Source organism: Vigna radiata, unplaced genomic scaffold (genome assembly GCF_000741045.1).
Source record: "Vigna radiata var. radiata cultivar VC1973A unplaced genomic scaffold, Vradiata_ver6 scaffold_259, whole genome shotgun sequence".
In the NCBI taxonomy this organism is placed as follows: domain Eukaryota; kingdom Viridiplantae; phylum Streptophyta; class Magnoliopsida; order Fabales; family Fabaceae; genus Vigna; species Vigna radiata.
The window spans coordinates 52,800-75,562 of NW_014544144.1; the positions used below are offsets into that span (position 1 = coordinate 52,800).

At 36.8% G+C, this 22,763-nt stretch overlaps 1 protein-coding gene across 2 annotated transcripts; it reads right to left on the bottom strand.

The window, feature by feature from the left end:
• Window positions 1–516: 516 nt before the first annotated feature.
• LOC106755437 (peptidyl serine alpha-galactosyltransferase) lies at window positions 517–13,118 on the bottom strand. Of its 2 annotated transcripts, none has more exons than XM_014637597.2 (8): window positions 12,706–13,118; window positions 11,835–12,005; window positions 11,211–11,454; window positions 10,896–11,096; window positions 10,188–10,663; window positions 2,348–2,512; window positions 1,943–2,186; window positions 517–1,659 (listed from the first exon to the last, which is right to left on the bottom strand). In XM_014637597.2, the coding sequence occupies exons 1-8, from the start codon at window positions 13,008–13,010 to the stop codon at window positions 1,057–1,059; spliced, it is 2,409 nt and encodes an 802-aa protein (XP_014493083.1). In that variant the 5' UTR covers window positions 13,011–13,118; the 3' UTR covers window positions 517–1,056. The 2 variants fall into 2 exon arrangements, with proteins under 2 accessions (XP_014493083.1, XP_022634021.1); XM_022778300.1 differs by having other exon boundaries at window positions 11,835–11,910; window positions 12,706–12,824.
• Window positions 13,119–22,763: the final 9,645 nt, after the last annotated feature.

The window sequence follows — 22,763 nt, forward strand, 5'->3', positions numbered from 1 at the left end:
CTTGATCTTTGAAATATGTCCTAATTAATTTTTTTTTTCAGTTCTTGATGACTTCTGCTTATTCGTTTCTTTTTTTTCAGTACAATCCAAAAGTATAATTTTCTCTAATCTTTATCCTATTTTTTTAGGTTAGGGATGATTTTCTAAACCCACTATTTTTGTTTCTAAACTTTCTATAATCCAAAAATGAAACAAAAAAACAAATTATTTCAAGGTCTTTTAAATAATTATTGTATTTTTAAAATAATTATTTCATAATTACATATTTTTCAAATTTAATTCATACTTATTTTTACTAAATTACAACCAAGAGATTTTAATAAACCAAAAGATTTTAATAATTCATTATATTACTTGATTAAATTTATATTATATCATATCAATTAAATCGATTATAAGCTTTCCACTCCTTTTCATTCATTTTTCCTAAATTCAAATCCATTCACCCTTTCCATTCTCTCCCTAATCCCAACCAACAAAACTTTAAAGAGTAGGAGAGACATTGTGTAGACAAAATTACTTAATCCAAATGTTAATTTCTTTTGGTGGCACACAATATGAATTAATACTTAGAATAATCATGGCCGATGCAGACATACAACACTATTCTACAAATCCCTTACAAGTATTGTTGTGAGGGATAAAATGTTACAACAATGATTAAAAAGACTGTCACAATTCACAATCAAATGCCTTTGCAGTGAGTGAATCATACACTACTTTTAATCAGCTACTCAGTAAGACAATCACAGTCACAGTCCAACACCAACCTGTTTGAACATCGAAGATGCAGCATTTGATTCTCTCTTTCCATGTTGCTAATCTTTTCATGAATTTTGGGTACAAATGAGAGGTCCTTGAACGTTCATATTATCATCCTCTATGGGAATGAAACCAAAATCTCCCGAGCAATATAACTTATACCCTTCAATTTATGATCACTTCACTGCAGGATAGTCTTAAATTCTTTACCTGCATGCTTTACGCCATAAGAATAAGAGAAGCAAAATGATTAAAGAGGCAAGGCGGCTCAAGTCATGTGCCCATCTATTTTGTTTACAAGTTTCTTCTCCTGGTTCTATGGTGTTTCATTTTCATTCCTTTTCTTTTATGACCAGAATGCACCAAAAAAACTATGATCAAGAAGCCAAATACAGAAAATCCACATAAAAATAACACCCAGACCCTGAAGGAACTAGGTATCCCTGTCCCATCTTTTTTAGCACTAACAATTTCCTCAGAATAATTTCTTGATTTGAGATTTTCCTTTGAGTCAAAATTTTCACTGAAATTGCCTAATTTCCTAGAGATTACTCTTTCCTCTTTTAATTCGGATATGGAACCATCTTTGTGGCAGTTCATTTTTTCATGATGTAAGCGCAATGCTTCATTTAGTGTCTTCACACATTCTATACTGAGAAAATCTCGCTGTAAATTTTCCTCATCATTGTGATCAAGTGTTGATGGGTCTGGTGGTTCTGGAAACTTGGCCCAGCATCGGGTAACCATGTCAACTTCTCGCCAGTCTGCCTTGTCAAAACTCCAATTCCCAACTTTGAATTCTAATCCATAGTGAAAAACTCTATATTTGATTCCTGGTTCAGGAACATATCCTGGGTATATCATAATCTCTCTGTTTGTAGTATGCCTCAATTTCAACTGCATCAACACCATTACAGGTTATACAGTGAAACCTGTTATAATTTAATGCGGGTATGATGGGGGAAGAAATTCGAAGGTCATTTCAATCTACAGTAAGGTATGCAGCATAATCATGTGAACACTCGTAAAGCATGAAAAGTTCAGAAAGGAAACCATGTGCAAATTATATCATATAAAATTTCAATACAGCATTTTGATTTATTTTTTGTTGGCCACCGTGCTTGTGCTTCTATGAACAGCTATGCTGAGTATGAATTGTGAAAATTTAAAAACAATATACCTCTGCTGCACCGAATGAGTAACCGTACATCTCGCTGATCCAACCAGATTCATATATATCTCCTGTTATATTTCTGGCATAGTGAGCTCTATCAGCCCGAACCTCCTCAGTTTTATGCAGCCAAAGTAAAGCAAATTTTCGCAAGTCATCTATATGCATGATGATTACACCACCAACCTTGTCACAAGCCTCGGGATGGCTTGTATGCAATTTTGCAAGCTCATTGTCACAGCCAATAAGGTAGCTAGCATGTAAAGAATAAAATATAAACAACAAATGAATCATCATACTTCAAATGAAAGGACAAGACAAAACCCAGAAAAACAACAGCATCCACAACAATACATTGATGCCAACAATTCTAATAATAGGTATTACAATGATAAATTGAATTCACAAGCTTACTCGTAGGGAGTTGAAACAGGTTTTCCGCGTGCAGCTTTGAATTCCCATGGCGTAATGGGACCTCTCATAATCATATCAGCGTCTAGAATCACTATGAATTCAGCTTCAATATTTGCATGATTGAGCCAGTGGAGAACTGCAGCTGGTTTGTTAATGGCTGGATACCTGATATAAATCGCATAAATTCATTTCTTTTCCTAAAGTCTAAATAATTTGTCTAAATAAATATCCAAAAGAGATAGGATCTCGATAATTGTGCATGTAGTGCAGTGGAGCAAGATATACTATTTCAGCTGGTAACAATGAAACGAAAGACAGATGATTAGTAGATTGTGACTCAAATGAGAGACAAATAAGCAATTATAATTCCAAATAGTTAATCCCTTCACTTTATCCATATCAATGTTATACAATTTAGAGATCAAGACACCCACTACAGGGACGTACAGAGTAGAACCACATTCCTCGCACAAATCTAGGATACCTGGCCTCTGAATAACAGGTTAGTTACAAAAGGTGAGGTTGAATAGAACTTGTAAAACAGTTTAGAAAACTTTTCCTAACAAGTTAATTAGACGCCTAATGGGGGTCATCAATTGGTATATATTATTTTTATTTTATATTTATCTTTTATCTTTATCTTTTATCTTTAGTTAGTTTGTTCTTATTTCTTATATGTATTTTGGGTTTAGTCCATATTTCTTCTATTATAAATAGAGAACCTTATGTGTAGTGAACACAAGGGAGATTAATCCCAAATATAGTTTTTCACTATATTCAACATGGTATCAGAGCCTAAGGTTCCTCTGAGGTAAAAGTTTCTGGTGCCTCTACCACTACATCCGCAGCTGCCGGCGGTAGGGCCATCTACCGCTGCCGCCGGCGCCGTCGTCTACCGCTGTTGTCTATTTCTGCCATTACCAGAGTTTCAGTTTCGACCGACGACCACACAGTTTTGATCGTCTCAGCCAGGTGACTACCATGCCATTAACGACGCCTTCATCGGAGTTCCTTTTAAAGTTATGGATTTGCTCCCTTTTTTCGTCGTGCATTGTGGCATGTTTGTTTCTCTCTCCGGTTTATCCATGGCTTCGCTACTGTCTCTTCTGACCTCTTTTTTCACCATTGCGTTTGACCTGTCCATATATGCTTTTTTCATGGAAAAGATGGTTTGTTGTTAGTTATTTATAGCCGTGGTGGCTCTCCAACAATTACCTCTTTATCCACTGGTGGCATTCTTCAAGGGCGATTTGCAAGAAGAGATTTACATGGAGCAACCTCCCAAATTTGTTGCTCAGGGGAGTCTTTTGGGTTGGTATTTCGTCTTCTATGTCGTCTTGCAAATCATTAGCAAGTTGATGTCTCTCGAGTGCAGAAACAGATATTTTCACTAAGTCTTTATGGACTATTTAAGTAACAAGCTTGGTACATACGATTTGTATGCACCAGCTTGAGGGGAAGTGTTAGATATATTATTTTTATTTTATATTTATCTTTTATCTTTATCTTTTATCTTTAGTTAGTTTGTTATTATTTCTTATTTGTATTTTGGGCTTAGTCCATATTTCTTCTATTGTAAATAGAGAACCTTATGTGTAGTGAACACAAGGGAGATTAATCCCAAATATAGTTTTTCACTATATTCAACAGTATAGTTCACAATATTTTTGTAAGATGTTTGTTAAGACAACCAAGAGTTAGTCACGAGCAATAAACACATAAATATAACTCTTAGTTCTTATACTGGTTCATCTCAACCTAAACTACATCCTAATCACCTTTACAAATGTAAAAGAGTTTCACTAATCAAACTAGATTACAATATTATACATCACCACTTCTGGCTCACAGTACACAAAGTCACTCCTTGTTATCCCCGAGTATACAAAGTCACTCTTGGCTATCTCTTTGTGATGTAAATAAGGATGAGGAAGAATATGATGAAGATAGACAAGATAAGCATAAAGGAATAAAGACAAGAAGCATGACAAAGATAAATAAAGAAGAAGAAATAAAAAGACATGTAAATTGATAGGTTTTCTAGATTATAGAATATTCCATGATTTTCTTGGACTATTCTATAATCTACGGAGATTCTAGGAAGCTTGGCCGAATTTGAAAGATTGGAGTGTCTTTTGGAGAGCTTTTTACCAACACAATGTCACTTTCAAGTGCACATGATTGGTTATAACTTCTTTACTTGACCGTTCACAATTTTTAAGAGCTAACTTGTGTCTTTTGAACAGATGATTGGTGCCTTTTATGTGACTCTTGAGGGATTCGTCATGAGTCGTTCCTAATTTCAAGAAACTACCATGTTAAACTAGTTTAGGAGTTAACTAAAGAGGTTAAGCAGGTTAACTCTTGCTTATGTGTTCTTAAGTGTCTCAAGTTGTCTCTTCTTCCTTCCCCCTAGGCTGATCCTTATCTCTATAAAAGGAAGGCATCTCCTTGTAAAATCAAATCAAATGGAGTTCTCTATGTGAGTTCACTTCGAACCTTAGTTCTTATCTTGAGAAATATCTTGTGAAGCTTTCTCAAGTGACAAATCTTCTTGCACCCATGAGCCTCATGATTTTGCCATTGTTCTTCTGCTTTTCTCGGGTTGAGTTCTCATACCTTCTTGAGTTGATGATAGAGTATTAAAGGTATATGAGAGAAGGAAGAGAAAATGAGAGCGAGAACAGTTGTTTGACCGTTATTGAGTGAGTGAAGGGGTGGAACATTATAAATTGTGTGTGTGTGTAAGGGAGTTGGTTAATTCTTTTGTATACTTGGGTATAGATTGGATATTTGTTCCAGTCGAGGGAGAGAGGGCCTCCTAGGAGTGAGACATTGTACATTGATTCATACATACAAAAATAACACACATACTATTTTGCCTTCGTTTGTGTGTTCTTGAGAGGAGGAGAGTGTAGATCGACTTCTTGACTAAAGAAGCCTATCAAGTTTGGTCCGACCTGTCGGATACCAAGGGAGTGGAGAGTGATGGAGGGCAAATTGAACGCCTTGGAGGGAAGAGTAGAGGGGCAACTCAATGCTATGGAGACAACAATGGAGGAGTTCAAGGTGGAGTTGAGAGGGGTTCATCAAGAACTCCAAGAACTCTCGCGTGTTCTTGGGAGAAGGGCGAGGAACCAGGAGAAAAGTTTAGAGGGAAACTGGGATTTAGTTAACGAAGGTCGGGAAAGGAAAGAAAGCTCAGAGGATGAGATGGAGGACGATCGAGGGGAGGTTAAGTGGAGTTGGATGAAATGTGTAGAATTACCCACGTTCGAGGGCACAGATATGATGGGCTGGATTTCGAAGACTGAGAAGTTCTTTGATCTCCAGAACATTCCGGAAAGGGAGAAGATGAAGCTCGCATATATTTGCAAGGAAGGGGGGCAACCTATTGGTTTCGGTTTTGGAGAAAGAAGACCAAGAACCCATCTTGGGGGGCATTGATGAAGGCTCTACTACGGAGGTTTGACGGGAGGAATAGAGGAACCATCTTCGAGAAGCTGGTGGCAGTGCGACAGAGGGGGACAATCAAGGAGCGTGTCCAAGAATTCGAAATGTTGGTGGCACAAGCCACAGAGGTAACGAAAGAACAAGTCTTAGGCTACTTTTTCACTGGTTTACAAGGAGGACTCGGAAATCAGATTAGGCCTCATAACCCGCGGGACCTATTAACAATGATGGAACTTGCAACATGGAGGAGGTAGGGATTCTTCCCCGGGCAAATGGCGAAATGACAAGTAAGAGTGGACAGACGTGGGGGGATATCAGGCAAGCTCGGGTATAGTGGCAAGGACTGAGACATATAAGGGAACATAAGAGGGACTTGGAACCACCAGTGGGGGAAACAGATCGAAGAAGGAAGGCGTTACCAACACGATGAGCTCCAAGGTGGGAAGTAATGCAGGCGGTGAGACACGGGGTAGAGGAGTGAGGACGTTACCATATCTCGAGTACATCAAAAGGAGGGAGGAAGGACGATGCTTTCATTGTGAAGGGACCTCGGTTGCTTTTGCTTCCTCTCTTCCTTATGGTGGTACCATAGCTAATGTTTCAATACCATCAATTGAATTTTCATCTTTAGCTAATGAAGGTACCCGAAGAAGTCGAGTAACTAGGTTGTCCATTGATGGAACTTGATCACCAGCTAACATTTGATCATGAACATGATCAAAATCTGAGTGTAGACTTCTTATAATTAAGACCATGTAAAACTTATCAAGCTTCTTGTTTATTCCTTCAAAGAATCAGCCACAAAGAGATTCTTCAATTCCTCTATGGCAGCACAAGCCTTTCCTATGTGAGCGACCATATCATGATTGGCTTGTTTGAGGGAAGTCACTCTTTGAGTTGCATCAAAGAGACATTCCACGTCATTAGCAAAGATATCCTGTGCTCTTTTCCAAAAAGAGGAGCACGCTTTGTAAGGTCTCAAAATTTCTAAGACCTCTTGTTCAATAGATTGCCATAGGACAGTGCATAATTGAAAATCAAGCTTCTGCCATTGAGATTTCTCTTCATCGAGTACAGTGGAAATATATTGTTCAACATGATCATGGTATCCTTGACCAAGAAACCATAACTCCATGGAAGAAGACCAAGATAGATAGTTTTTCCAACTGAGTTTGCAGAAGTAATGGTAGGGGTAGCAGATAGAGAAGGTGTTCCAAAACCAGAAGCCATTCTAAGGACAAACAGAAGAGGGAAAAATTGATTTGAGGGTAGAAACCCTAGATCGGAGCTACTGTCAATGGAACAGCAAAACAACGACCACAACACACTTAGGAGACTGAGGCAAAACGACTGGCAGTGGCGCATTGATGTTCCGTCACGTGGAACGTAGCGCGTGAAGCCCACGCACCTAAGGCTGGCCAAAAAGAAGCAACGCGTGACTGCGCGTCAGGAGGAGAGTGAAGCGACGACCACCAGGGATAGGTTGCGCTCGTTGAGGCTTACCTAACACTTGACTTCACCGGAGAAAAAGTTGCGACGACGACGACGACAGCAGACAACGGCGGCGAATAGAGGCGACAGACAATGGTAGTGGACAACAGCAATGGACAACAGACAGCGGACAGCGATGGCGGAGGCTGGCTCTAGATACCAACTTAAAGAGTTGGGAGAGAAACTGAAATTTTTATTATTACTGTTCACTTAACCCTAATACACATACTACCCTATTTATAAGGGATAGTACATCAACATAAAAAGGAAAAATAGAAGGCTCCTAAATAGCCCACTCTGAAAAGCCGACTAGAAAATACATTACATTTCAACATACAACACTAATTTTGGTGCTACCAGACTTTACTAAGACGTTTAATGTAGAACGTGATGCTTCTGGAAGAGGAGTGGGAGTTGTGTTATCTCAAGACAGGCGGCCCATTGCCTATTTCAACAAATCATTGTCTGAAGCCTCTCTCTCCAAGTCTATTTACGAGAAGGAATTAATGGCCTTGGTGTTGGCCATCCAGCATTGGAGACCATACCTTCTAGGCCAAAAGTTTTTGGTTGACATGGATTAGAGGAGCTTAAGATACCTCCTAGAGCATAGAATAACTACTCAGAATCAACAAAATTGGTTGGCTAAGTTGTTAGACTATGTATTTGAAATTGTTTACAGATCAGGGGCCTCTAATAAGGTGACAAATGCTTTGTCCAGGAAGTTGGAAGATAAGGAGGAGGAGGACAAGGAGGAGGAGGAAAAGGAGCTAAGAGTGATTGCCAAACCCTTCTGGCAGGAGTTCTAGGTGGTCTTGGAAGAAGCAGAAGGGGACTTGGTCCTTTCCAAGTGACCAAGCAGGTAGGGCCAGTGGCATTCAGGGTACAACTGCTAGAAATAACCAGGATACACCTTGCTTTTCATATCACATCTTAAACTAGTAGTAGGGACTCAACAAGTAGAATGAGAGTTTTCGGAGGATCTACAAGGTGGAAGGCCAGTCTGTTGGCCCCTAAAAGTGTTGGGTGTTGGGCAGGAGAATAGAGCCCATTCAGGGAGAAGTCGTGGCACAGGTACTCATTAAGTGGCAAGGAGGAGGTCCAAAAGCTGCAATATGGGAGGATGAGATGAAAATTAGGGACCAATTGGGGGGGGGGGGTTGTTAGGAACCATTAAGAGATAGGTTGGTTGTCTGTTCCGATTAGGGTAGCTTTAAAAGGGGAAGGGATGCCTAGGGGCAAACATGTTGTTTTTGTTGTTCCTTAGTGACAAGACCAGAGTTTTCACATGTGAAGGGAGAGGGCTCCCTTGGAAGTGTTCCACTTGTATTCTTTGTCTTCAAGAATAATAATACAAGGTTGTTTCAGTGTTTTCTCTGTGTTTGGTGTTTTCTAGTGAGTTCTAGATTTCTTGTTCCAAGAAGTCTATCACACTGTCTAGACTTTGTGTAATGTCTACCGCTTTGTGCTTGGTATAGACTTTAATCTTTATTGTGTTCATCTTGTTTTTTCGGATACACACTAAGCAACTTTGATTAGATCAACCAAAACTTACTATTATTTGTTACCATCATCAAAACCATGAGTTGTCATAATCAAGATTGAATTATCTGATAAAGGATGCACAAACTATGCAAATAAGTTGTCTATACATGTATCAGGTCATCTATGCATTAGTAGTCTCCCTGACAGCCTTATAACTACTATCTTCACTCAGGGACCTCCTAAAAATTTACTGTCATAATTGTTATTTCCTTGCTACAGATTAAATCTCTAATTCCCTAAGCTCTTATTGTTCCACATTGTTCCACACAGATCCAGACACCCCTTATTGGAGGCCTGCCACAATGAGCAGCATTGCATATAAAATAAAAAAATAAATGAAGTTTGATGGTAGTCCCACCGAACATAGATGGCCTAAACCAAGAACCATATGTGTACCTACCCGACCTAATAGATATACTAAAGAACGCAACCCAACAAAGCTCATTAAACTTCTTTGACTTGGAACAACCCAAAATACATCTATTGGGAATATTCACATATTTACATATTAACGTCAATCTAGCCAATTTGATATTATGTTTATTATTTATGATAAAGTATCACTTTTCGTTATTATTATCTATCTAAGGTAAGTATTATTTTTCTAATAGAACATAGGTCCACAACTCTTGTTAATCATCTAAATACAATTGGTATTCCCCAAGGAATACTCACTCAATCTCATAGACACTCTCTCATACTCTCTTTTATTCATAAAGATCCAAACTTTTTTACTGCCTTAAATGTAAGAGAGTTTTGTAGATGGATCTTTTCTTATGTTTCAAACTTTAGGACTATACACCAGGAACATAAGGCCATTCGGATCACACCACCTACCCAAAGGACTATGTTCAAGACCCCGTTAAGAACAATATGTTTGGAAGATCAGAAGTTAGCCCAATACATAACTAATAATAGTCACATCTAGCTTGGATCTAGAAGTTTTCACTTTTTTCAATAATCAAATAAAATTGAGAAGATATATCTGTTACTCATCATCTAGTCCCCATGTTAGCAAGCGCACTGTTTTCCCTAGAAACAAAAATCGAGAAAAAATAGAAATTGAAAAAGAAAAAATCAACCAAGGCATATGACAAGTTTGACCATAGCAAATACAGTTTCAGACAAAATCATAATTTTATCATCAGGAGAAGTTCATCAAGATGAAACGCTTTTAGCTATATTAGTTTTAAAATCTTCTGAAAAAACAAAAAGAAGCTGCAAAATGTGTCTTTTGCACATCTCGTGTTATAACCCCTTTTTTTGATTGATTCCTATTTCCAGACTGTATGTGCAGAAATAGAAAGTAACTACGAAGACAAACATAAGACAATTGAAATACACATAGAATTACCAATCGCCTGTTAATGGATGTTGACTCATAGAAGGGACATAATGGGTGGGAGCCAAGTTATGGCCTTTATATAGCTTTAAGTCTGCATCAGAGCAGCTGAGAAGTCTAGATATATTTCCTGGCTGTCCACTTAAACGGAAGCTATGCATAAGCCCTACAGTCTGCCAGTCAAAATATGGTGTGCATTCAGTGGAAAAAACAGTATGGATTTTAGGATATGGCCGGGTATCATCATGATCAATATGTTTTTGTACTGTATCCTCCATCAATTGTAGAGTAGCAGGAGTTACAATTTTTGGTTTAGTTAGTTCAGCAAAGGCTCTGCTTTTTAAAAAGTTCAGATATTTAGACCATGGTGGTTTAGGGCAGCCGTTAGCAGCATGATGTATCAGAAGAGCTTCATTTAGAATGTTGACGCACTCTATACTTAAAAATAGTCCTCTCCGTAGATTAGGATCTATTTCCAACTGCATTACCTGCAATAAGAAATTTTCAAGCTTCATTAAAACATGAAAAGTAAAACTGATGTACGGATGCATTCAGTATAATGACTTAAACATTAGGCTTAAAATACTGAGTCTCATATATAAACATCAAAGGGAATATCTATGCTTCTCTACAAGACTATGAGACAAGTATGTCACTGGAATATGAAGCTGTTTTCTAAAAGACAAAAGTATCCTCCTATTAATATGTTGGTATACATACCTCCCTGGGATAAGGAGGTTGAGGAAAGAGCTGGTCACAGCTATAAACAATATCATCCTTATCATGGTCAGCCTTACTAAATGACCAATTTCCTACCCTAAATGGCAGCCCATAATGGAGAAGAATTGGCTCAACTCCCTCCCGGGGTGCGTAACCTGGGTAGATCATCAAGTTATCATTGATCTTGTGATGGAGCCCAACCTGTGAGCAGCATAAGAAAAGCCAAATGGAAAGAGTGAAAGAAGGATAAAAGCAAAACAAATGGTGAAATTTAAATATTTTAAATACAAAAAACATTTTAAAGGGTCAACTCACTTCTGCTGCACCAAAAGAGTATCCATACATCTCACTAATCCATCCTTTCTCATATATGTCACCCGTTATGTTTACTCCCCAGTGAGCCCTATCTTGCCGTACTTCCTCTGTTTTTGAAAGCCAGATAGGTGCCAAAGATCGCAGGTCGTCTATATGCATTGCCAAAAGTCCACCTACTCTTGCACAAAGTTCTGGATGTTTTGTGTGCAGTTGAGCCAATATATTGTAACAACCTCTTAAATACCTAGAGAAGGAATTTTATTTTGCTTATGGCATGTTTTCATAGTGATTCAGAGATTTAAACACTGAATAAAAAATACAAGATATCAGTACTGTTTTCAAAAAATTCAAAGTCAAGATACTAAGTCTTTCTTGCTTGGATTTTAGAGAAGTTTATATTTTCAACTAAACAATTAGACACTTTAAATCCCTCCCTCATCGCAAAAAATATGTCAAATGAAAACATCACAGGTCTTTAAAACTTTAATATTCTTATAATCTACTCTTTGCCTTAAATGAAGCTAAACTAGCCCAATTACATCCTTCCATTGTCTGAATATCTAGCTATTAACACTATATCACTAAAAAAATTACTACCTAAGCATTTAAGATATTAGTGAATACCCATAATATGCTGCAACAGGTCTTCCTTTCTCTGCAGCAAGTTTCCATGGTACAATTCGGCCACGGATTATCATGTCTGCATCAAGGATAATAACCCAGTCAATATTCTCTGCATCTTTACTGTATTTGAGCCAATGTAAAACCCCAGCAGGTCTGTTTATTGCAGGGTACCTGCATAGTAGGCAAAATTTATATCTCATGCACCCTATTACAGGAAAGGGATGTCACTAATTTACTTCTGCAATATGGTATTTATGTGTCTTATTTGGCCAAAAACTAAAATTCACATCCCTGTAAAGATGGGAATGGTAGGGATCAACCATTTACACAATACAAAAGGAGTGACACTGAATGTGAAAAAAAAAAAAGACAGAAGCGGCGTAAAATTTAACTAACACCCAGCATTAATTTCAGAGGAGCAGAAGTCAAATAGGAAAAAGGTCTTCACTCACAATTAAAATAGTATATCCTTGGACAACATGCTTTAATAAAAGACATCTTGTCTACTTGAAAAGAGATCACTTAAGTAAAAGACACTCATACAAACCAAAGCACATAAGTTTTGATAACCAAATGATGCAAACACAAATTAAGACATATACATTCACGGGAATAAATTAGCTAGCACAGAAATGCACAAAATTTTGCAATAATTAACGTCAACACAATCACACAGCAACACATCATGCATTTTGCAAAACTGTACCACCTGAGTGGCAGTAGCAAGCATAGTAAAATAGGAACCAGTGTCAATGATAGCAGATCAGTTCTCAATAAAACTACAACACATAAAACCAATATACTCTTTTTTATCCCCAAATTAGATTTCTGAAGCTGATTCAACTTCTTGCTAACACTGATTCTACTTTACCTGTCACCATTTGTGGGGTGTTTGTTCATCGAGGGAACCTCAAAAGTAGGAGCTAAATGCATTCCTCTGTAAGTTTTTTTCTGCTCCTCGGTGCAACTGAGAAGACGCGTGATGTGACCTGGTTGCTTCGCCTTTCTAAAACTGTGCATGAGTCCAACCGTTTGCCAGTCAAAGTAGTTATTACACTCCACAGAGAAGAGAGTCTGAATCCTCCAAGGAGCTTTCTGAGCTGCTTTCACTTTCTCAATACTACAAATGGCCAGACCCAACATCACCAATGAAAACAAAATTGAAAATTTCTCCATTGTGGATCAGGGAGAAAGTGAGATGCGAAGTGGGTTTTGTCTAATTTTGGGAACAAGGTCTGAATTCCATTACTTTAATTGCCACCCCCAAGCTAGCCAGTGAGAATGCAAAGTCAAAGTTGGACTTTTGTGGTAAATGCTTTTAGTTGACGAGGATGTCACATTAAATGAGGAAACAATATTTTACACCTGAACGTGTAATATTCTATAAATGAATAAAATGCATAAAGATTTAAAAGTATAATGATAAAATGTAGAGAAACAACTTAATAAAATGTATGAAATAACTATAATAGAGCGGTGAATTATAATTAATCCTAAAAAGTGTAAGTAGACAATATTTATAAACTAAAATGAAAATAACTATTTAAATTTAATAACTTATGTAATATTTCAGGAAATTATTTGATATTGACTTAGCTTAAGTGTTAATCTTACTACATCTTCCATTTTCAAGCATCAAATTTACTCTACCCTTTCTTGATGTGTTCATTTCTTTTTCTATGCAAGACCATTTTCTCCTGTATTTATTATTGTAAATTATGTTATGAATATCGTATCTGGTGGTGCATTATTGTGTATATTTATTATACGAATAATTGTGTATATTTATTATACGAATGTGATTTTTGTAACATTTTTATTGTTTAGCATAATGAGTAAGGTTTAATAGATTCGGAGACCTCTATTTTTACAGTTTTTCGTCAATTAGATCCCTCTATTTTCAAGTAGCTTGATTTGGATCCTGTTTATGAAAAATTGAAGTAATAAAGTCCATGCCATTAAATTCTCTGGACGGCATCAAAAATGTTGCCTGAGGTAGACTTAAATGATTTTTTAATTTAAAAAAAAATTAAAAAGTCTCTGCCACATCACCACCTTGACATGTCATCATCACCATCTCCAAACAAACCCTAATTTCTCTCCAAGAAACCTTAGCCGCCGCATCATCCAGCACCGCCACTGCCACGATCTCGCCATCATCATTCACGACCATCAACGCCACCGCAGAACCGGTCACCACAAGCGCCAGCACCATGAGCAACCTCAGGCCACCACACTTCTCGCTACCTTCTTCCACGGACACTATCATCTTCCTCCCATGCCACACCGGTAGCCAACCATCTCCACAGTGCAGGTCATTGCCGCTAACGCATGCATCGTCGCCATCATCTTCATCTTCTCCACCTGGAAATCAAAGGAACAAAATCACAACTCTTCTCTTCCACCGCAAAGCAAGAACGCGTCAGTGTCGACATCACTTTCGGACCTGCAAAGCCAAACCAAAAATCCAGAACCACCAAGCAAGAACTCGAAGCTATTGCAGTACCCACCTTCATCGCACCATTCCGCCATTAGTAAACCACCAACAGCTCGCACCAGCATCGAACAGCAAAACCTTCATCCATGAAACCCATTTGTTTCTGTGTCGCACCTTCAAAGAGGAACACCAAATCAATTTCATCCGTTCGTCTTCTCTCGTGTTTTCCTCTCATGCCTCCACATCGAAATCCAGAAACCTACAAGAATCAAACCAAGAACCAGGACAAGTTCAATTCACCTAAAATACCATCAGATTGTTGGCAGCGCCGCGAAGGAGAAGAGGCGAAACTCTTTCGCGAAGAGAGACTAGGTGCTAGAGCAAGAGGAGTATTCCCCCAATCTGAAACATTAATTGGAAGGGAAGAGTGCTGACACGTGGTAGCGAATTATGTCAATTTAAGTCCATGTATTAAACTCTTTATGTGCCACGTGTTTTTAAATGCCAGCTCACTTAGCCACCAGACTTAAATTTTGACGTCGTCTAGAGAATTTAACGGCACGAACTTTATTGTTTCAATTTTTCATAAACAGGGACCAAATCAAGCAACTTGAAAATAGAGGGACCTAATTGACAAAAAAATAGGGACATCTGAATCTATTAAACCTAATGAGTAATGGTGCCAAGAAAAGAAAATTTACCGCTGGGTTTAGTCATGGAGAAAAAACAAAGACTAAAAATAGGTAAGACAAACAAAAATAAAAATATTGATGGTTTCATTTCCAAAAGTAGGCATTATATATAAATAAAATGTGTTTTTATAATAATATATTGATATAATTACATTATTCTCTTAAGTTTTTAATTTTATTTTAATCTTTTTACTTTTGTTGATATTGTCTTTTTTTTTTTAAAACTCTCAACTATTTAGAATTATATGCAGAAGACACTTTCAATCATAAAATAAGTTTTCGATTCACATAATTGAGGGTAATTAATACAAATTATGAATCGATAAAGAATTGTTCATTGACCCAATGCAGAAAGAACTTGACGATAAACTATTACAATTCAAAAGTCTTATGACAAGGTCAAAGGTCAAAAGCTTGGAAGAACAAATCTTCTTGAAGCTCCATAAAGCTTGGAACTCAAAGGAAATGAAAATCATGTCTTGGAGCACACTTATAGAATATGTTTTAGCTTTTGAAAGAGATTTTGTAAAGTTTTATTTTTTGTATTCTCATTGGGGGAAGAGTTTAAGTCTACAACAATTGAATTTTCGCATTTGTTATAGGCCTAACATCTTTGGGTCTTTCTTTGTGATACTTGGCCTACATATACATTCACCACAGACAAATGTAAACACTTTTGATAATCATTATATGAATTTTGAATTTATTGAGAGAAGATTCTCTTGGTTCTTGTCATAGAATATTGGTTCTTATCAAAGATTGAGATATTTATGTTGAATCTTCATTGACTCATCAATATGCTAGATTGTGGCGTTTCCATCTTGAAGGTGCGCGGAAAACACTAGAAGAGGGGGGATGAATAGTGTTTTCAAACTTTTTCGCAACTTACGATCTGATCATGATGTACATAATACTTGCATGATACTTGCATTCATTTAGTAAACGTTATTCTAGTGAAATCGTTTACTTAACCAACTTTACGCATCCAAGTTAGAGTGTAGACAGTAGTCTTGTGTAAAGCATGTTGTACAAGAGTGACCTTGGGAAAGTTTAACAAACTACATCATTTATTGATGAATTATTATTTTTTCATGTTCACTTAGCTTTCTGCACCGAATTTAATTAGTGAATTGTGCTTAACTGTCAATTGGTCTTAATTTGATCAGTAATTCTTATTTTAATTAATTTGAATTATGCGAGCTTAATTATTCCTATTATTATTTTCAGGGCAGTTTATGGACTTTTATTTTGGACTTCAAGAGAAGATGCCACGTCGTTTGTCATGTGATTTATCCACCTCAGATTTGTTTTTCCTTTTTATTTTGTTTTTCCTTTATATTTTGGACCAGAATTAGTTTTGGGCCCATTTTGGGTTAGATTTGTAAAAAGGCCCAAAATAGGGGCTGACTTGGGGACCTATGGTTGAGTGCCCTTGACTTAGACACTCTCATTTTATTTTATTTTTTATGTTAGCTTTTGGACTAGAGCTCTCTATGGTTTTCCTTTCGTTTTCTTTTTCTCTCCTTTATTCATTCTTGTGTTTCCGAATTAGTTTGAAGTTTAATTCGAATTTCATTTTACTATATTATTATTGTTCTTTCCTCTTCATTTTCATTTCATTTTGCATTTTTTGCATTTCCAATTATGATTTCAATCTCTATTTCGTTCTAGTATTACAAGTGACTTTGACTTAACTGGAAGAGCATATGTGCTCAGAGCTTTTATCAAAAGTGATGTTGACTTGACTTTCGACATAACTTTTGGTAGTCTGATCAACACTCCTTTTTGTCTTTTTCTCTAATGTTCATTTTGGTATCTATAAAATGAGTGTTCGTAGTGATTGTCCTGCATAAGATAAAAACATGTGTGGCAGTTATATTTATCTTTTGATGTTTACGTCTTTTGTTTAGAGTTTTATGTTTTCTTATGTCTTGTTATATATTGTTTGAGTGTATTTAGGAGTTTTACTTCTTTGGTGTTTTGCTTAGATGTGGTTTTATAATATTCATTTCCTAGGAGAAAACAATCCGTGAATGTCTTTCTTGCTTCTGATTGGATTTGACGTGCAATCAGTTGATCAGATATCACTTTTTGTTGTTTTTGAACGTTAAGATTTTAATGTCTTTTAATGCTTGCTTAGAAAAGCAAAGTGTTTTTTCATTTCCTACCATTAGGTAGCACTTTTACAATTAAGTTCTTTAATATGAAGATACCAAGCGTATATGAATACTTCATCAAAAGATGAGGTTCTTGTTTAGCTTATGGTATCGTTTGACCAAGTAAACACTTCTTTAACTTTTGTCTCTTTTTAGATAGATAACATTTAGCTTGCCTAGGCTTTCTTATGTGTTTTTAATAATTAAGTCTTTTAATATTTTTTTCAAAGGCATTGTCTCGACTTGTTTTTGTTTTTTAGAGAAGTCAAATACCTAATCCAGGTATTTTAACTCAATCTCTCTTGGACGCTTTTAGACAAGACATCATCTAGTCATGCGTCTGGGTGTTTTAGCCAAAATGCTTTTCTATTTCCTAGGACCTAAGTGTTTTCCTATGATTTCTATGTTTGGGGTTTAGATTCTAGTTTTTGTGTTTAACATTTTTCTACTTGTGGTTTAGTCTTAAGTTTCTTAACTTAATTTCTTTGTTGTATTAGTCATTTCCTTTAGACGATCACTTAATTTCATTGGCTTGATGTTCTTCTTGTCCTAATCTAGGTTCTCGTATTTCTTCATAATGATTTTCTTTTATCCTATGGTTTTTCTATCCTTGTGTCAAACTAAAGGTTGGTTTCCTAACTCAGGTATTGTTTTCTAAAGATTTCTTCCTAACTTAAGTTGAAGTGTTTCTAGCTATTTTATCTTTGTATTGAACTAAGGTTGGTTTCCTATCTTAAGTTGGGGTTTTTCTAGCCTATTGTTTTATATCCTAAGGTTGGTATTCTAGTTTATGGTTTCCTATCAAAGTGTACTAAAGATTGGTTTGAGTGTTTTTCTAGTTGGAGTTAGCTTTTCATACACAAAGACTTCTTTGTTTTATGTTATTTAGTTAAACTTCAAAACCAAGACCAAGGTTTTTACTAGATGATTTTGTCTTGTAGTGCCTTGACAGTTCTCCCCAGCTTTCTACTAGACGAGCTTGTCTTGTAACAAACTTTTCGTTCTTTGACAATCTGCCCTTTTTTTATGTTTAACAAATACACATGTTAGACGAAGAGTCTTACTATAAAAACGTATTGTTCATATTGTTCTTACTAGAAAAAAATCTCACTGGAGTATATAATTCTCTCCCCCTTATTTGGAAAATATCAAAAAAGTTCAGAGAATTAGTTAGCTCCCCCTGTTTTGTTGCATCTTTTGTTTTCTCATTTTGTCAGGATTTTTAAGTTTTAGTTTTTTTTATCTCTTTTTAATGTTGCATTTTATTAAGGATTTTCTAGAGAGTTGCATAAAAGTGTTTATGGACGATTTCATTGTGTAGGGATCCTCTTTTGATTCATGTTTAGACAGTTTGGATAGAGTTTTTCAAACGATCCTTTCTTTTTAAGGGAGTTCTTACAAAACACTATAGTAGAAACATTCTTAAGTCAAGCGTCTAAGCTTTCAAAAGAATATTTCACACGCTCGATAATGTGCTATAACAAGTGAAAAACATTTTCCATAACACGCATCTCTTGGCTTCCACAAAAAAACTACCACTATAAACACTTCCACCTTCTCCCTCCTTCTCCTTTCTGTCCACTACAGCAAAAACCCTATTCATTACACTTACATACACCCTTCTAATACTCCCACTGTCATCTCTTTCCTCCTTCTCCCTCCTTCTCCTTTCTGTCCACTACAGCAAAAACCCTATTCATTACACTTACATACACCCTTCTAATACTCCCACTGTCATCTCTTTCCTCCTTCTCTTTTCATAGCAAAACCACGTACCCTATACCCTTCCCCATTCCATTTCTTCTTTCTTCTCCAACGTCCTTATACACCCCATCATTCAACTCCACTCCTAGAACTCTCCCAACACAACTTATGAGTCACACACTTCTGTCTACTTTCATCACTCAACCCAAAACTCCCCACGTTTCTTCTAGTCATCACAGGTTGGACACACACACACACACACTTAACCCTTTACTTTGGCTTCCCCAAGACTCCCCACACCCTCACTACCCAAACAACAGTTATAGCAAGGGCCAAACATTTTGGACTCTCTTTGTATCATAAGAAGTATGTCCCATATCTTTCATGGAAGGAAGAAGAACCCGAAACTCAACACTTTCAATCTCTCTACTTTGAGAGTGAACGTAAGACTCTAAGAGTGACAAAATTGGGAGGGTAGAAGAACTTCTCAGACCTAATGCATATACGTACCACCAACATGTCCAAAGAAAGGAAAAAAAAATGACATACAAACCCTATCTTCAACACCATTCTCAAACTTCTAAACTCACACAAGCATCCATACAAACCCTCCCTCAACAACATAAAAGCATATACATCGTTAACACATGATCATAAAGAAGTTAAGAACATAATGTCCCAAACCAAACCATCACAACAACAATCCATGGTGCTCCCCTTACTTGGTTTTTTAGAGATCCTCGAGAGTTATTTTGACTCTTAGCAACATTGGTTGACCTCTCCTTTTTCATTGGAGCAATATTCTTCTCCTAAAGCTCTACAATTTTATCCTTCTTCTCACTCACTACCCTCAAGATATGATGCAAGGTGCAAGGCTCTCCTTCTCTTGAACACTCTCACTCGGTTTGTAGTAAAAGGTGAAGCTAGGGTTGGTTCCCACTCTCTCGCGGTTGTTCTATGTTCTTTCTCCTCAAACTTAACCTAAAATACCCCTCAAGACTCATTCACGATATTCTCAAAAAGAGCCTGAGAATATCTTCCCATTTACTCCAAGATTTCCAGAGTTAAAACTCTACCTTAAGCTTCCTTTCTTAACCTAACCTACTTCGTAAAATAGCTATGCATATAATGGTAAGAAAATATAACTCTTTAGTGTGTCATAATATGTCCATAAGCTCCCTTAATTGACACCCCATGAAGGAGTAATAGGACTTTAGTTGTACAACTCAATCTCGGGTTGGGTTCTTTGATTCTAAACGTTACGTTGTGTATGAAGCAAAGCAAGGTAAAGGTACTATAAAATCCCTCCTCTTTGCCTCGTGAATAAAGGTTAAGAAATTCCAGTTTCTCTTCCCTCACCCCATAGGACTTTTCAACATTCTAATCTCACTTCTCTCTCTCAACCAAGTTGAAAAGAAAACAAGCAAAAATTAAAAGGGAAATCACTTCCTAACATCCATCACGGTCACAATCTCTTTCTCTCCTACAATATGGTCGGCCATCGTAAGCCCCACTAATAGCTACCCATAAAAGAAGAAAAAAAAAGCAATGCTAGGAAGCCTTCTCAAATGTCGTCGAGAATCGAAGAGGGGTCATGGGAGTGTCCTCCACTTTCATGCACACACATAAAGCACTTGACCAAGGTCATTTTGTTGATACCATAACACAAACATTGATATGTAAACCTTACTTCAGGCATTTTCGAAGATTAAAATAAAAACTAATGTTAATTAATTTTTATTTACTTTCTTATTATTTTCTCCACCCAGTATCACACCATAAATAATTTATTGAAAACTATAAAATAAATATTAAAATAAAAAGATATTTTTATTTTATACGGGTCTTACACTTGTTGAGGTGGACCTCTCCTTGAAATGCTAGAAGTTTTGTTTTATCCCTTCTCTATGTACTTCAGGGTTACCGACGTTGTGAGGACTGCCATACGATTAGTAAAATGGGCACTTAACATGGTGCTCAATGCTTCGAAGGAATCCATTGATTACGTGGCTAATGCATAATACTAATCTAAAGTTGGTTCGTCTAGGGTGGTAGGAAACAACCTGCAAAAAGCTCTTTGGTCTTGAGTATGTATGCTGACCTGGATAAAATAAACCTTCAGATGAGTGGCTAGTTCAATTTTCCCGTTATATTTTCAAATGTTGATGAGGACTCCTTTAGGGATATGGGCACGAACAACCTCTACCATGAAAGGATGAAAGTTCCCTTCATGGCCAACCCTATCTCAAAAGCTTTTGGCATGTACCCGAGTAGCATGGGGCTTTTCCCAATGTGGCTACCTACCGAGGTGTCCTGTGGAATCTTGGGATTTAGCTTCTTGTTGTGAGCTACGATGTTTGCGCCTGCCCTACTCTCGTTCGGAATGGCGGGAGCGCTTGTGAGTTTCTCTCAAGTTACGCCGAGTTGACCTGTTTTGGTCTCTTTGAGTCTTGCGTTAGGGGATTAGTCTCGACTTCCACGCGAATGTTGTCGGGTTGGTGGGTTACGCTTCATCTAGGAATTACTCGGACCTCCCTCCCGAGAATCAAGCCGAGATCGGGGAGTTGACCTCTCATTTTGTAGGTCGGTCAATTTCTCCTAAATTCTTAGAGGTTCACTTGATATTGAGTTCATAGGGCTTCAAACTCGACATCGTAACGTCTATGTTATTCGTTGTTTTGCAGGATTAGCATTTGCATTTGATGTTGAATGATCGTCGATGGGTTTGATTCCATAAGAAAGTTGTGCTTGACTTTTTGTGGTGACCATGGAAAAGTGAGGTTGGGGAAACGTTTTATCGAGACCTCACAGTGGGTGCCAAATGTTCTTATCGGGGTCTTGAGTGCGATCCTTGGGACATGTGGCGTGATCAGAATGACTTTGAGGACTTAGACGTGTACTCCTTGGGTGACAAATGTTCATATCGGGGTCTTGAGTGTGATCCTTAGGACATTTGGCGTGATCATAATGACTTTGAGGATTTAGACGTGTACTCCTAAGGATTGTAATGTGAGGGAAGATTCACCTGCAAAAAGATTCTCTGACACTTAAATTAGTAATAGAGTTTTCAAATCTATGAGAATTGAGTTATTATTCTTGGGAGAATACGAGTTGCATTTATAGGATTAACATGACCGTGAACTTATATTGTGTTATCAAATAATAACATTGAAATAATAATTACCTCAAGTATATAATAATAGCATAGTAGATAGTAATAACAAAATGACACCTTACCATAAATGATAATCATAATATCAAATTATCGAGATTAATTATGATATGTAAATATTTTCTTAATATATATATTTTGGAGTGTTTTAAAACAAAAAAAACTTAATAGACCTCATTGGACTATACTTTTTAGTATATATATTGAATCAGATAAAAAAACCTATATTAAATTAAATTAAGTAAATACATTTTAGAAAAAAATATTAGGTTTAGGATGGTTTAGGATAAATCTTGCCCTAGGCTTCCAATTTGACCTCTTAATATGTGACAAAAGCTTTCATCAATCCGGGTTTGCTAAGCGAGTAAATCTGAGATTTTTTTCTTAAATAACTAATATTTTTCTTTGATAGACAATTCTTTTAAGAAAAAAAAATGATAATAGAACAGTTAGGATTAGATAAAATCAACTGGAAATTAAGGCGGTTTAATTAACACATTCCAATAATGAGTTGATACCTCCCAATTTACCTAACTAGTTATAACTATAGCTTCACCATTTGTAAATCCTCTTGGAACTAAAAGGCCCAACTTGACAAAAGAATTGCATTGACCACACTGTCCACTCCATAATCAGCAGTAACTCACTTCATCCATTAATAAATTAATTGTTTAAATACCACGTAACTCTAATGGATTTATTTAATTAATGCTATTTTTTTGGCTTGTGTCTGTTATTATTATTAGTATATTAATACCCCTAATAGCA

What these genes read in the sequence shown, in the direction of transcription:
- LOC106755437 (XM_014637597.2), bottom strand. Translation starts at nt 13,010, where the DNA reads ATGGAGAAATTTTCAATTTTGTTTTCATTGGTGATGTTGGGTCTGGCC. An exon ending in ACTCTTTTGGTGCAGCAGAA is followed by an intron (nt 11,097 to 11,210) that starts GTGAGTTGACCC and finishes TGCTGCTCACAG; the next exon opens with GTTGGGCTCCATCACAAGAT. An exon ending in CATCCATTAACAGGCGATTG is followed by an intron (nt 2,513 to 10,187) that starts GTAATTCTATGT and finishes GATTTATATCAG; the next exon opens with GTATCCAGCCATTAACAAAC.